The 15,938-nt window shown below is 44.3% G+C and overlaps 1 protein-coding gene across 6 annotated transcripts in view; it reads left to right on the top strand.

Moving 5' to 3' along the window:
* TDRD9 (tudor domain containing 9) overlaps nucleotides 1–15,938 on the top strand; it is a 561,182-nt gene that overhangs the window by 319,164 nt on the left and 226,080 nt on the right. For all 6 annotated transcript variants that reach the window (XM_063947439.1, XM_063947438.1, XM_063947442.1 and 3 more), the window contains exons 16-19: nucleotides 7,242–7,404; nucleotides 7,584–7,647; nucleotides 7,789–7,852; nucleotides 7,938–7,982. In XM_063947439.1, the coding sequence (XP_063803509.1) occupies nucleotides 7,242–7,404; nucleotides 7,584–7,647; nucleotides 7,789–7,852; nucleotides 7,938–7,982 (336 nt within the window). The remainder of the gene's footprint in view (nucleotides 1–7,241; nucleotides 7,405–7,583; nucleotides 7,648–7,788; nucleotides 7,853–7,937; nucleotides 7,983–15,938) is intronic.

Genomic DNA, 15,938 nt, shown 5'->3' with positions numbered 1-15,938 from the left:
ATATAAAAGCCCTTATTTAATATTTCATTCTGACAGGGCAGAATTGAGGACTTGTCCTCAATTTCTACCTAAGGTGGTTTCTGCATTCCACATGAAGCAACCTATTGTGGTACCTGCGGCTACTAAGGACTTGGAGGATTCCAAGTTGCTTGACGTGGTCAGGGCCCTGAAAATATATGTTTCCAGGACGGCTGGAGTCAGAAAATCTGACTCGCTGTTTATCCTGTATGCACCCAACAAACTGGGTGCTCCTGCTTCTAAGCAGACGATTGCTCGTTGGATTTGTAGTACAATTCAGCTTGCACGTTCTGTGGCAGGCCTGCCACAGCCAAAAATCTTAAAATGCCCACTCCACAAGGAAGGTGGGCTCATCTTGGGCAGCTGCCCGAGGGGTCTCGGCTTTACAACTTTGCCGAGCAGTTACTTTGTCAGGAGCAAATACGTTTGTAAACTTCTACAAATTTGATACCCTGGCTGAGGAGGACCTGGAGTTCTCTCATTCGGTGCTGCAGAGTCATCCGCACTCTCCCGCCCGTTTGGGAGCTTTGGTATAATCCCCATGGTCCTTACGGAGTTCCCAGCATCCACTAGGACGTCAGAGAAAATAAGAATTTACTTACCGATAATTCTATTTCTCGTAGTCCGTAGTGGATGCTGGGCGCCCATCCCAAGTGCGGATTGTCTGCAATACTGGTACATAATTATTGTTACCAAAAAATTCGGGTTATTGTTGTAGTGAGCCATCTTTTATAGAGGTTTCTCTATTATCATGCTGTTAACTGGGTTCAGATCACAGGTTGTACAGTGTGATTGGTGTGGCTGGTATGAGTCTTACCCGGGATTCAAAATCCTTCCTTATTGTGTACGCTCGTCCGGGCACAGTATCCTAACTGAGGCTTGGAGGAGGGTCATAGGGGGAGGAGCCAGTGCACACCAGGTGATCCTAAAGCTTTCTTTAGATGTGCCCTGTCTCCTGCGGAGCCGCTATTCCCCATGGTCCTTACGGAGTTCCCAGCATCCACTACGGACTACGAGAAATAGAATTATCGGTAAGTAAATTCTTATTTTTTCACAAGTTATAATTGCTGTTTATTTTTCTTTATGATTTATAGTCACCATATATCTCTTGGATTCCTGGATTGTGCTTACACAGTTACACTTCACGGGGAGTTCTTGCTAGGTATATTGCTGCTAAGAATTGTACCGGGTTGCCCAATATTTTGCTTACTGTTATGTCAGCTACACGAGGCAACAGAGCTGGGGCTTCTCCCACATTGCGTGGTAGTGATGCCGCAGACATTTTGGAGGATAATATGGCAGCGGAGTGTTCAGGTTCAGGGGGTTCCTTACCCCCCAGTGGGTCCGTAGCACCGGGAGCAACAAATGACCCGCCTTTGGCTACCTTTTCCACGCTGTTAAACACGCTTGTAATTAATCTGGCACCCCCTGTGGGACCACCTGTGCCAGTGCAGCAGTTCATGGTCCCTGAAATTAATCCGCCATGGGCAGATCAAATCTCTACTCAGTTACAGCACCTGAACCGGTCACTGACTAAATCTAATTCTCACTCTCGCCCGCCTAAGACGTCTTCTAAACGGGCCATTACCACCTTACAATCCACTGCTATCCCGGACATATCCTCTGAGGAGGATGGTGCATATACTGACCCCACAGACACTGACTCAGATGTTTCTGCTGGGGAGGGGAAGTCAATGGTGGATGTCCCTGATTTGATTGAGGCTATCAGCCTCATTCTTCAGGTCTCTGATGGTCCTGAGGCTGAGGCTGTCTCTAAAAAGCCGGACAGATTTAAACGTAAGAAGGTGGTTAAACAAGTTTTACCTCATTCTCAACACCTGGCTGACATACGTCAGGAGTCCGGGGACTAAGTTCAGACCGAATAAGATACTGTTGGCTCGCTATTCTCTTTCTGCGGAGCTGTGTAAAAATTGGGAAACTCCTCCGCCCATAGATTCTCATGTGGCTCGTATGGTAGTTTCCTCTGCTCTGCCAGTAACTACCGTCACCTCTCTGAAGGAACCGACGGATAGACGTGTGGAGGGTTGTTTGAAAGCGATTTACACCCTAACGGGGGCTGTGCATTGGCCAACCATTGCAGCAACTTGAGCTGTTGAGGCGTGGGCTCAGGAACTAGAGGCGGAGCTGCCTTCTAATGCATCTGAGCATGCTTGACAATGTCTCTTATATTACCATGGTTTCTCATTACCTTAAGGAGGCGACCTCCGATGCCGGGGTGCTGGCGGCCAAGGCTGCTACTACTTTTTTTTTTGGCCAGACATATCCTTTGGTTGAGATCCTGGTCGGTGGATATGGATTCCAAGAAAACCCTGGAGATGCTTCCTCTCAAGGGAGACATTCTCTTTGGAGAAGACCTCAATAAGATTGTGGCTGATCTGGCTACTGCTAAAACAGCTTGCCTACCTAGTACGGTTCCTTCCACGCAGAAGGCTAAAAGTACTTTCCCTCGGCCCTTTCATCCTCCAGGTAAAGCAAAAGGTCGTGCTTCCAGACCTCCCAAGCCCAGACCGAAGCGAGCCTGGGCTGCCCGTCATCCTGCTTACAAAACTGACAAGCATGACGGGGCGGTCCTCCCTCTGGGGGATCTCAGGGTGGGGGGCCGTCTTCTAGGTTTTGGCCAGGAATGGTTGAAGACCACTTCCGATGCCTGGTTAAGGGAAGTCGTAACTCGAGATTACACCGTACCCTTCAAGAATCGTCCCTCTCATCGATTTTGCCTGACAGATGTTCCTCTGGACCCGATAAAGGCAAACACTCTGCATTCGGTGGTACATTCCCTCCTGTCCACAGGAGTGGTAGTACAGGTGCCTCTGGATCAGAGAGGCAAGGGGGGGGGGGGGGGGGGGTCCTCACTGCCCATTCTGAATCTGAAGTCCTTGAACAAGCATGTGCGGGTCTCCAAGTTTCGTATGGAGACTCTGCACTCTATTGTTCTGGCCGTGGAACCTGGGGACTATATGGTCCTCCTGGACCTGCAGGATGCCTACCTGCATATTCCCATTGCAGTACCTCATCAGCAGTACCTCAGGCTTGCGGTGGGCCATCTTCATTATCAGTTTCGGGCGTTACCCTTTGGTTTGACAACGGCTCCCCGAGTTTTCACCAAAGTAATGGCGGTCATGACGGCTACACTCCGCCAATCAAGGGGTCAGGATCCTACCTTACTTGGACGATTTGTTGATCCTGACCATTTCCCCAGAACTGCTCCTGTGTCCTCTAGATCTGACGGTCCAGTTCATGAAAACCCACGGGTGCAAGTGCTAGGTCTCATGGTGTCTGCTTTCAACATGGTGGCGTATGCTCAATTCCATTCTCGCCCTCTGCAGAAGTTAATTCTGACCAAGTGGGACCTCTCCGGAGGTCCGCCTGTCACTGAGCTGGTGGCTTCGGGATCAACGATTGGGCAGGGGCCGTCCCTTCTGGATATCCAACTGGGTCCTGCTGACGACGACTGTCAGTCTAAGGGGTTGGGGCGCGGTGTTGAAACAGCACTCTCTTCAGGGTCGGTGGACCAAGGAGGAGTCTCTATTCCCGATAAATATTTTGGAACTGCGGGCAGTGTTCAATGCGTCGACAATGGCCCAGCATCTAATACAGAACAGACCTGTTCACGTACAATTGGACAACGCCACCATGGTGGCGTACATCAATCATCAAGGCAGCACTTGAAACCGCATGTCAATGAGGGAAGTATCACGGATCCTTCAGTGGGCAGAACGCCATCTGACGGCCATATCCGCAGTGTTCATTCCGGGGGTCCTAAACTGGGAAGCGGACTTTCTCAGTCATCAGGACGTACACGTTGGAGAATGGAGCCTCCATCCAGAGATGTTTCAACTTCTCGTGGACATGAGGGGCCTTCCAGATGTGGATCTGATGGCGTCTCGACACAATCACAAGGTTACGGTCTTTGGAGCAAGGACAAGGGATCCTCAAGCAGCGTTCGTGGATGCTCTGTCAATCCCATGGAACTTTCGGCTGCCGTACGTGTTACCTCCAGTGTCACTCCTGCCCAGAGTAATATGGAAGTTCAAGCAAGAAGGAGGAAACTTACTTCTTATCGCTCCAACGTGGCCCAAACGGCACTGTTTCTCCGATCTACAGGGCCTCTCGCTAGATCGTCCCCTTCTACTTCCACAAAACGACCAGACCTCCTCGTTCAGGGCCCTTGTGTTTACCAGTACTTGGCCTGTCTGGCTTTGACGGCATGGCTCTTGAAGCTTCCGTCCTGAGGACCAAGGGTTTTTCTGAGGCGGTCGTTCAAACTATGTTGAAGGCCCGTAAGCCGGCTTCTGCTCGGATTTACCATAGGGTCTGAAATGCTTACTTTACTTGGTGTGCGTCTCAGAATCATGATGTTTTCAAGTTTAGCACGACCAAACTGTTGGCCTTCCTACAACAGGGCCTGGACTTAGGCCTGCATCTGGCCTCCCTCAAGGTTCACATTTCTGCCTTGTCTGTTTGATTTCAGAGAAAGATTGCTGCCCTTCCGAATGTTCATACATTCACTCAGGGTGTGTTGCGGATTCAGCCTGCTTATGTACCACCTCGGGATCTGTTGGTGGTATTGAAGGCCTTGCAAGAGTCTCCATTTGAACCTCTTGCCTCTGCTAACCTTAAGTGGCAGTCCCTCAAGGTGCTATTTCTGCTGGCTGTTGCCTCAGCTAAAAGGGTCTCGGGCTTGGGTGCCTTATCCTGCAAGTCCCCCCATTAGATTTTTCATCGTAACCGGGTGGTTCTTTGGACGCGACCGGGCTATTTACCCAAGGTGGTGTCTGCATTCCACCTTAACCAGGAGATTGTGGTTCCGGCCTTTAATTATCCTGAGTTGTCTTCCAAAGAGCGGTCTTTGGATGTGGTACGGGCTCTCCGTATCTATGTGAAAAGAAAGTCCTCCATTAGGAAATCTGATTCTCTGTTTGTACTGTTTGGTTTTCACAAACGTGGCTGGCCTGCTTCAAAGCAGACCCTGGCCAGATGGATTAGAATGGTGATTGCACATGTTTTTATACAGGCTGGTCGTCCAGCTCCTGCTACCATCAAAGCCCATTCTGCTCGGTCGGTTGGACCTTCTTGGGCGGCCAACCGTGGTGCGACCCTTGAACAATTGTGCAAGGTGGCTACGTGATCCTCAGGGAACACGTTTATAAGGTTCTATGCCTTTGATACTTCCGCCTCCCAGGATGCTTCCTTTGGACGCCGGGTTCTCGTGCCCGCTACAGTGCGTCCCTTCCCATAAGGAACTGCTTAGGACATCCCCAATGTTAATCCTTGTGGAGCCCAGTGTACCTTGTACCAGAAAACGAGCTTTATGGTAAAATGTTACCGTTGTTAAATCTTTCTGCGAGTTACACTGGGCTCCACAAGGCGCCCACCCTGACGCACTTAGCTTCTTTGGGTTATTGTGGCATAGCCGCTGACACTCTTTCCTGTGGTGAGTGTGTGGTGTAATTGGCTACAAGCGATTTGTCATCTCTAGTACCTGCTACTGCATTGGGCTGGTTAACAAAACTGAGCTCCTGTGCCCGGAGGCGGCATTATAGAGGAGCAGGCGGCACTGTGCATCTTGGTAACAGTCAAAGCTTTGAGTCTGTTGGTGCCTTGGATCAAGATCCTACTCTACACCCCGATGTTAATCCTTGTGGAGCCCAATGTACCTCGCAGAAAGAGATTTAACAACGGTAAGTTCTTACCATAAATCTCGTTTTTTGTAACCTTGCAGAATAATTCTATACGAAATGAAGCAAGTTTACTTAAAGCTGCACAATAGTCTCGGCTTGTTCTGGTTTCGATTGAGTTGCGAGTTTATTGAACTCTAATCTCTTTTTAAGATGACAACTGAACACTGCTTTAACCCCATTCAACTATATCCAGAATACTCAATGGTTCCCACGTTTAAATGACACTGCTTTATGGAGAATGTTTATCAGCTGTATCTACTCCAATGTTTTTCTCCTTAACAGATATCTGGTTCTCTTACGTAGCATTTCAGAGTTAACCAGCCTTGATATTTTCATTCAGCCATGATGAATGTGACCCATTCTTTCCTGGCACCCCACATGTCTGAATAAACGTCATGGTTTTTCTTCAAAGCTTTAACCTCCTTTTTTTTTTTTTCAGATTTTTTGTTTTTATGATCTCTTTATCAATGCATGTTAAAAGTTAATGTGAGATTAATTACTGCTGTCAAATGGACTAGTTTGGTACAACCTTTCCAGCTTGCATCATTCTGAAACCGTGAACAAATACTCTGACTACTGTAGTCGAGGAGGTGGTGATTGGTAGCAACGATTGTTCTTAATTATGGTGTTAGCTCAAGGTGATCCCGGAGTACTGGTGGGCTGAGGCAGGGATTCTGCTAAGTGAGGTGGGGTTTGATTTTTTTTAATGTACTGGTATTCTTTTAGGCTAAATTCATAACCCTGCAAACACTCTAGTATCCTTGTTGCCATCATGCTTTTTGTAGAGAAGACATTCTCAACAATTTCCAAATCATGACTGCGTGGTTGGCTGATTCAAACCACCTTTGTATAAACCAAATGTTTTTTTTTTTTTTTTTTTAAACCCTATATTTTTTATTATGCTATGTGGCGCTGTGACTTATTAAAAAAAAAAAGGTGGTTATACTAAAAAAAAAAATGGTTTTATGCAAAATGTTTAAAGCCAGCGGCTTGCCCAGTGCTAATGCTTAACGCCTCCTTTTTTATGTGTTCTCTGAAAAGTACTTTTGCATTTTCCATCTTGTATTCCTATTCAGATTTATTTTATTATGAGCAATAAGTAGGACTAATGCTTAACATTAACTTGTTCTTCTTTTCAATTTCATCTATCTCTGAGTGTACTTTGTATGTTTTAATTTGTTTAGTATATTTATATATATATATTGAGTTAGAATATGAATAGCAGTAAAAAAAAAAATATTGGAAGATGTAAAATAAACCATATCAAAGCTTAATAACTTTGGATTGTTAGTGTTAGCATTAAAACATGGTTGATCAAGGTTTCTGATACATAGCAATGTTTCACAGTATTAATGTAATAAGCAGGATTATTTTTTCCTCCCTTTAAACCGAATACAAAAAAATGGTGTAAACAATAAAAAACATTTTGATTTTTTTAAAACTTTTTTTCTATCCCTGCATGACTCTGGTTGTACCTGCAGTGTGAGTAATGTTGGTACATTTGGCATGTTCTTCTCTTAGGTCGGTGCTCTTGCAGTGAGTAGAAACCAGGAGGATAATCCATACGATGGGGAGCTCACATTTTTGGGAAGAGTTCTCGCGCAGTTACCGCTTGACTTACAGCTCGGAAAACTGATTGTTCTAGGACATGTTTTTGGCTGTCTGGATGAATGTCTTATTATAGGTAAGTGTTATGATCCGTATTTTAAGATAAAAATATATAATATATTATATTATATAATGAACTTTATGTACTTATGTTCTCTAGACCAGTGCAGTGAGATTTTTCCTGTCTTTCCTCGTATTTTAAGATGCCTTTTATCTTGCATTAAATCTGTTCATCTCCTTTTTGTTCCTGCACAGCTGCAGCACTGTCACTCAGGAACTTTTTTGCAATGCCCTTCAGACAGCACCTTGATGGATACAGGTTAATATTCAGGTTTATGTATTGGTTTGTTTTACTTTTGTGGCTATTCTTTTTATTGAAGCCATTGATTTTTTTTTTTTACCTGTATTTTATTGTAATTTTGTGGTATGTTTTGTTAATGTCATTTCTTCTATTTTGTAGGAGCAAGCTAAGTTATGCTGGTAATAGTAGAAGTGACTGCATCGCACTTGTTGATGCCTTCAGGGTACACTTATGTTATATTTTTAATTAGTTATTGTTACAGCTTGTACTTGTACTGTAAAATTTTATTACTTTTTCTGTATTTACAGTTTTGGCAGGAGTGCAAGGAGAGAGGTGATCTTAGATTTCCTAAGGTGTGTAAACGAAGGACTTAAAATGTTTTAATATGTAGGTTATCCTGATTACCCAGTTTTCGTTCCCGGTTCCCCCTCAATGTAAATGTATACCAGGCAATTTCTCTTTCTTTCAATGATGGACACTGGGGCATAGTAGGTGTCAAAAGAAGCCTGGGCATTTTCAAAATAACTGCCCTAACTCTCTATCTCAATTTTCGGTTAAACCTCCATTGTTAGTAATTTGTGCAAAGGAGCTGGGTGGTTTTGACACTGCCTCTGCAGATTAGTTTATATTTTTTGCAAATTTATTTTTGTGGCAGGTTAAGAGGGATTTTTTTTTCTAATTTTTTTTTTATTTTTATACGAACAGCCTGTTTCCGACAAGGGAGTATTTTGAAGATTCTGACCACTGTTGTCACTGACAACAGTGGCCATACACTTCAGAGCGATTCGGAGGTGAAGCGGGTCATTACACATAACAGCCCAAGCATGTATTTTAATACATCTACCCACAGGTTTTTATTGAAATATATGTTTCTTGGCACCAAGGCCAGGTTGCTCTTTCAGGGCTATTTTTAAGTCAATATAGTTCTCAAAATGTTAATCACTTGTTTTTTAATTTTTTATTTACTCTTCTAATTTTAAATATATCGCTGTTATTAAAAAACAAAAACAAATTGAAGATTTTAATTTAAACTAGTTACATTTTATTTTGTGTACCACACAAGAACATTTGATTTTACTTTCCTGTTTCCTATAACACTTTTAAAGTAAGCTATTTCAGGGTGGAGTTGCTGAGATTGGTGGTGACCTGCATGAAACAGGGAGAATTTATTACATCTTTTGACCTCAAAGATTCTTATCGCCATGTACCCATTTCGGAGGGACATCTAAATCTCAGATGTGCCATCATATCTCAGCAATTCTAGTTTCAGGCTCTACCTTTCGGCGTCTCAACTGCATAAGGAGTGTTCACAAAATTGATTGTGAGCAATGAATCATGCCTATGCTCAAGGGAATAAAAGTTATCTCATAGTTGGGCAAACTAATGATTAAAGTGAACGGTATACTGTTACAATCTCCACCCAAGAAAACTGGAGGAACCTGGTTGGGTTGTGAATTGCAACAAATAAGTTGTGACACCATCCCTGAAAATATTTTTGGGAGTGTTGTAGGATTCAGTCAAGCAGAGTTTTGCTGCCCCAAGAGAAAATCTCTGCATTGATGACTTTGGGGAAGGTACTTCTCAGCAAAACGTACATGTCGATTTTATTGTGGCATGGGAGCCTGGGAACGATGGTTTCCACCTTCGAAGTAGTACAGTTTTGTTTCATTCTAAGGAATTCCGGAACAAAATACTTGCAGATGGAATCAATCTCATCTTCAGATATATCTCAAAACTTTCGACACTCAACAAGTAATTATCAGTCTCTACTTTGGGTAGACCCACTCAATTTAGATGCAAACTGACCCTTCACAATTTGGAACTGGTCCATAACATAGAAACACAGAATTTGATAGCAGATAAGAATCACTTGGCCCATCTGGTCCCTTTTTTTAACCAGATTTTAATCTCAAACCTTATTTAATACTTATTTATTTGTAAAGATATCCTTATGTCTATCCCATGCGTGTTTAAATTGCTCCACTGTCTTAGCCTCTACCACCTCTGATAGGAGGCTATTCCACATAGTAACCACAGTTGCAAGTCTCAATGTTTGGGAAGCTGTAAATGTGCAATGTACCTTTCAAGGTAGTTGGTGTTGTCAGGAGATGACACTCCCCAAACATTTTTTTAGATCTTCAATCAATCTTAAGTGCTCTCACATAGGGCTCAGTCTTCGAGGTTGACTAATCAATGTACAATCAGAGTGGCACACTCTAGAAATGAGAGAAGTCATCCTGATTGAGAAATGGACTGAGAGAAATGTTCCAACATCTCAGCTGTATGCATTACCGGAGTAGAAGATTGGTAGGCTGTTGTCGGGTGCTTCATCTGTGTTAAAGGTCTTTCCATCCAGAAGTCTTTAAACAACTACTGGACATCCCATGATAGACATGGTAGCGTCTTGGCTGAACATGAAAGTGGAGAGATTTTGTGCAAGACTGAGTGATCCTACATTGTTTATAGATGACTCAATCAATGGTAGTTTCTTGGTATTAGGATTTAATTTACTTGTTGTCTTTGTTGGCAGTGTTCCTGAGTTTTACGGAATGTAAAGAGGGGGATACCGAGATCTTCCTGGTTGATCCTGCCAGTAACATATGCTTGTCTCAAAGATTAAGCCATGCCCGTGTAAGTACACTCGGCCGGTACAGTGAAACTGCGAATGGTTTATTAAATCAGTTATGGTTCCAGAATCATCCTAGTGGCTTCGGACTGACCAAGGAGATCTTGGTATGCTGACCAGTTTTCCATATTAGTACTCTAGATCCTCCTTGGCCCCTTCCTCTTTGGCCAGACCTTCTCAGTCAAGGACCTATACACCATCAATATTTTCGACAAGTGCCTATTGAATCCGCCAAATTAAAATCTAAAGGTTTTCAGGTCTGGTTGTGCTAACTTTTTTTTTTTTAAGGCTTTTTGAGATAGTCATATAACTTCAGAGCTTACATATATTGGTTTAAGCATAAGCACATTCCTACTTACGCTTTTGTAATATTTTCAAAGAAGGAGGGGTCATGTGCACATACAGCATCATTTTGTGACTCCAGTAGTGCCTCGGGACCTTAATTTAATGCTCAGTGTTGCAGAATCCCCCGTTAGAAACTTTGAACACAATTTAAACATTTTAGCTGGGTTTCTGAAATGAATGCTTTTTTTCTTTGGGCTCCATAGGGATCCACAGGTGTCATCGGGGTTATAGGTGATAAGATCAGCTCCTTGGTACAATACAGTTCAGCCTTTTCAGATATCCCAGAATGCTTCGGTCCTTCTCCCTATAACCCGCCGCCGTGCTCAGGCAGGTCAGTTTTTTATGGTGTCAGCTGGATGCACCTCTTTACAGGGGACTGCTCTGGCAGCCCCAGAACCTTTTCTTTACTTTTTTCTATTTTTACACTGAGCCTATCAGAACTGGATGTCTGTTAGACTCCAGCACACAGGGTGTAACACTTCCTGCTGGCGCCGAAACTCCCGCACGGCCTATGCCAAGACGGCTACTTGCGGCGGGGCCAACACAAAGCGACTAGCACCGCTGCTAGTTTCCGGGGCCACACTTAAATCACGGTCTGCCGCGCGTCCCAGGAGATTTGTGCTGGCTGTAGACACTGGCACTGACTAGAGACTCCATTAGACCTCTAGGGCATATCGGGCACAGGATAATCATTATAAAGGGCCCCCCAGTACCGGTGATTAAAACGCCAGCACAGGTGACGGAGTGCCAGCCTGTAACCTCTCCCCCAGGTTAAACACAACGGCCGACATTAGCAACAGACTAAATTAGTCCTAAAAATAATACAGCGTAGGAGACCACAAATAGGTTGAACTCTATGGACAAATTGTCTTTTTTCAACCTCAAAAACTGTTACTATATGACTTGTGCTTGTTTTTGCTATCTGACTATTCTCGTTTCAGCTCTATATATTTTAGATCTGTCCCTGTCTTTTTCTGTGCCTTGGTGCTGTCGGGGGTCCTTTTCTATACAGTTCCAGTGTTTCTGCTGAACGTTGTCACATATTCTAACAGGCTACCACACCTTTGTTTGTATACTATTGTGTGGTTGACTCCCTGTCATTGCGACTTTTTGCTTTGCTAGACATAGCTGCAAACAGCCTGACACTCCAGTATTAAAGTCATGTAGATTGTGCTCTGTAGGTTTAACTGCACAGGATGTGGTTCAGGATGGGCTCTGTGTAAACTGCTATGCACCTGCTGGCCACTCAACATCTTTCAGTAAGTTACTGGGTACCTTAATGGACTGGTTTGCTCCCTCTATGTGACCCCTCTGTTAGCACCGCCTAATATTGTCCCTGTGGCTAACGCACCTTCGGTGGATACACTGAATACTACAGTTCAGATCTTAGCCCAAATGTCTCTAGCGTTACAGAGAATGTTACTCGGGACTAATCCGTACACTAAGTCCCATACACACACGGACCCCTTCCTCTCAGTCCACTACTATATCAGACTCCAATCAGTTGTCTGCTTAAGTAGGGGAAGAAACAGTCTGTCACTGATTCCTGCATTATTGCAGAAGATTCTCCCAGCACAGTGGAAGTGGCTCATTTAATTGAGGCTATTAAACACATGCTTCAACCCCCTGAAGATGAACCAAAGCAAGTTGCTAAGAACAGTTGTCCACAGGATCTACTTTGGGTTGTAGGTGGCGTCAGTGGAACGGGCACCAAATGGTTAAAGCTTTTGTGCTCCCAGGATGCAACGGTCCAGCGTCCTTATAACCCCGCCTCCTGGCTCAGGTAATTCAATTTTTTTGGTTTGGTGCGGCAGGAGCCGGAGCACTATAGAAAACTGTGTGTTTGGTTTTTTTTTGCAGCCACAAGCTTTTATTATTGTATATAGTTTTTTTCTTCTTTTTTTGAGTGGCTTTTTCTATGCGTCTTAAACACACAAAGGAAAGAGTCGCTCCAAAAACTTCCCACTGGTGTTACAACAACAGTTACTTTTGTGTGAACACTGCTGTCTCGGCGGGCGCCAGCTGGATGTAAGATGCATATAATGCAGCCTTACTGTTGCGGTGGGGAGACTACCGAACAGTCGCTGACGCGGTTTTCCACCTCGGGTGCACCAGCGCTAGACCTCAGGGATCATAGGCTCTGGGGATTAGTAAGAGGCCGCGATCCCTGGGGTGGATGTCAGCAATGGGGACTAAGGCGCTTTCCTGTTCGCCCCTCCCCCCCAGTTCATGACCAGTTTACTCAGAGTTTCCCGCCATGAACTGATATTCCCGCTTCCGTCTGAGACGCTTACACAATACATGCATCTGGTTCGGTGGGCCGTTGTTGGCGGCATGGTCGAATACGGAAGTGGGGTTTAAGTCTTCCTGTATCCCGCTCATCTGAGGCAGGCGATGCAGAACTGTTTTCCTACCTACCCTGGCGGTATTGTGTAATTGAATAGGTGTCTGATGCAAATAAGTGACTGTGAACATTGCTGTATTATTCGCTGTGCGTCTGAATGCGCTAATCTCCTGGTATGAGGTAAGTGCAGTAATGTTCTTTCCTACCTACTTAATTGTATTGTGTAGATGAAATATGTGCTCATTTTGCAAATGTATACTAATGCATTATTATGTGACTGTTTGCTAGTGCAGATGCTGATTTTAAACATTGTTTTCCGTCAGTCTTGATTTCTCTCTTGATTCATACCATCAATACTGGTACAAAGCAGGGTAGGGTCTGACTGTACTAAACTTTAAAACAAAAGTGGGGAATGTCACTTTGATGCTTAGTATTATACCATTTGTGTGAATATTGTTGCTATGTCCTCTAAAGGCAAGGGTAACTAGACAGCACCTACATTAAGATTTAGTTTATCCTGCAAAGCTGTGTTAACCTCTCAGGACCTTGTACAAGATGGCTTATGTGTAAACTGTTATAGATTCAATAAAAACCTCACATTTCTTAATCGGCCTTAAGCCAGGAACCTGTTCAAGCACAAGAACCTCCTTGGGCATCTTTTGCACAGGTTTTATCTAATCTAGTGGATCGTCTGGCGGTTCCAGCTACTTTGCCAGGTATGGGGTACCCACTGAACCCTTACATGCAACATCCCCCTTGGGTTTTGTCACACCCAGTACAAGATTTAGCTGTGACCTCGGCTGCCTTTCAACAAATGCAGGCAGACAGGCCCAGGGACCTGAAAACGGATAGACAATGGAGCACCATCCTCACAGTCTTTCAGAATCCGAGGATACTACAGATGATTCCTAGGATACTTCAGATGATAAAGCTGGATCCTCTCGCTCTGAACCTGCATCAAGAGAAGAGGAGCAACTTACATCAGTAGATATACCCGAGTTAATTAATGCAGTTAAATCCATTCTGTCAATATAGGAGATAGTAGAGCCTGTGTGGAAATCTAAGGTTCCTGTCTTTAAACGTCCAAAATCAGTAAAAGCAAAACTTCCTAACTGAGACCAGCTGACTGAAATCATGCAAGAGTAACACACAGTAAGAAATTTCATATTCTTTAGAGATTGAGTTCTTCTTAGTCCACAGATGGGAGAGGATGTTTAGAAAGGGAAGTATCCCCCAAAGTTTATGCGCACGTAGTTCGACTAGTGCGCAAACCTACATTACCTCTGCCTTCATCATTAAATGATCTAACTGCTAAAGTAGTGGCAGGCTGGGCGGAAGCCTTAGAAAATTATTTCTCGGTTCCAGCAACGAAAGAACAGTTATCCCATATAACAAATAAAAAGCAGTCAGCTGCTTTTATGGAAGAAGCAGCCCTGGATATGGGTATAGTAGCTTCTCATGCATCAGCTTCCTCAGTAGCAACTCGGAGAGCTGTTTGGTTACGTTCATGGAAGGCTGACTCGGAATCCAATAAGGTACTGGAATCCCTGCCTTTTGTCGGAAATATTCAGTTTGGTACAGAATTAGACAATATTCATGTATCTGAAGCAGACTCCAAAACTCCAAAAAAGTTAGGGTTTTTTCGGCATCAAAAGTTAAACCCAGAGTTCCTGCTTTCCGGTCCCTCCTGTGTAAAGCCAAAGGAATGGTTTATAGAAAACCGTCTCACGGTTATGTTCTCTTTCAAATAATGGAATAGCATCAGACGATAAGAACTCAGACAATAATTCTTCCACAGGGAGTGCGTCGGTCATTAGCCTGGTGGCTACAGATGTCCCATCTGGACAGAGGTCGTTCCTTTTGGATTTCAAACTGGGTGGTTCTGACAACAGACTCCAGTCTCCAAAGCTGGGGAGCCGTAACAGAACAGTACTTAATCCAGGGGCGCTGGAACAAAAAAGAAAGTGGTCTTCCAATCAATGTTCTGGAACTTTGGGCCATCTACATGGCACTCATCCACGCAAAAGAAATTCCACACTGCAAACCGATTTACATTCAGTCGGACATTGCCACGGCAGTAGCATACATCCATGGCTGGATCCAACTAGGGGCAACAGGGGCGGTCGTCCAGGGGCCCCCACACTCTCCCCCTGCATTGTGCCCACCGCTGCACCCCCTGCATTGCGCATGCAGTCATACATTGCAGAGATATCGGTGCAGCGCCAGTGGCATTTCACATTAGAAGCCGGCTGCGAGCATTATTGGTTGGGTATTGATTTGAGTTTTGGTTATGTTTTTCCTCCTCACTGCTTTTCTATTGTTGACTGAGGTGCTACTGGAGGTGGGAAGACATAGTTTTCGGTTTTAGTGCCAAACTACTTAGCCCACACTCTTACCCAGTGGACATGCAGCAGCGTCCCCAGATGGACTCTGAGGAAGGGATTTTACGGTGAGTAAAAATCTGGTTTCTCTAGCATCCATAAGGGATACTGGGGTCATTTAGTACGATGTGGTTCAAAGGAGCCGGTGCACTTTAAATTTCTTCAACTGGGTGTGCTGGCTCCTCCCCTCCATCCCCTCTACCACAATCAGTATAGAAAAATGTGTCCTCAGGACACGATGCACACTCTGGAGCTCCAGCGGATTCTTCTTCAGTTTATTTTAGAAGTTTGTTTTCGGTATGCTGTTTGGGCAACAGCATACATGCACCGAGGGAGTTGGGGGTGCAACGGTAAATCTTTTTAATTGTTCAGCATCATAGTAAACACAATTCTCATTAATACCATATCTGGCTTTCAAGCACTGTTAGTTCTATTTTAATCTATCTGTTTCTTGTGTGGGACTAACTAGCTCTTTAACAGCTGCTCTTGATGTAAGCAATGCCTTCAAGCGCCAAATTTTTACATCGGTAATATTCATCTTTGCCTATGTAAAGGAGCTCATTTCTCAGGGCTACAAGCTGGAGTTCGACAGTGCTCCTTCTCACTGATCTTT

Source organism: Pseudophryne corroboree, chromosome 12 (genome assembly GCF_028390025.1).
Source record: "Pseudophryne corroboree isolate aPseCor3 chromosome 12, aPseCor3.hap2, whole genome shotgun sequence".
Lineage (NCBI taxonomy): Eukaryota > Metazoa > Chordata > Amphibia > Anura > Myobatrachidae > Pseudophryne > Pseudophryne corroboree.
This window is presented reverse-complemented; position numbering and strand designations above follow the sequence as displayed.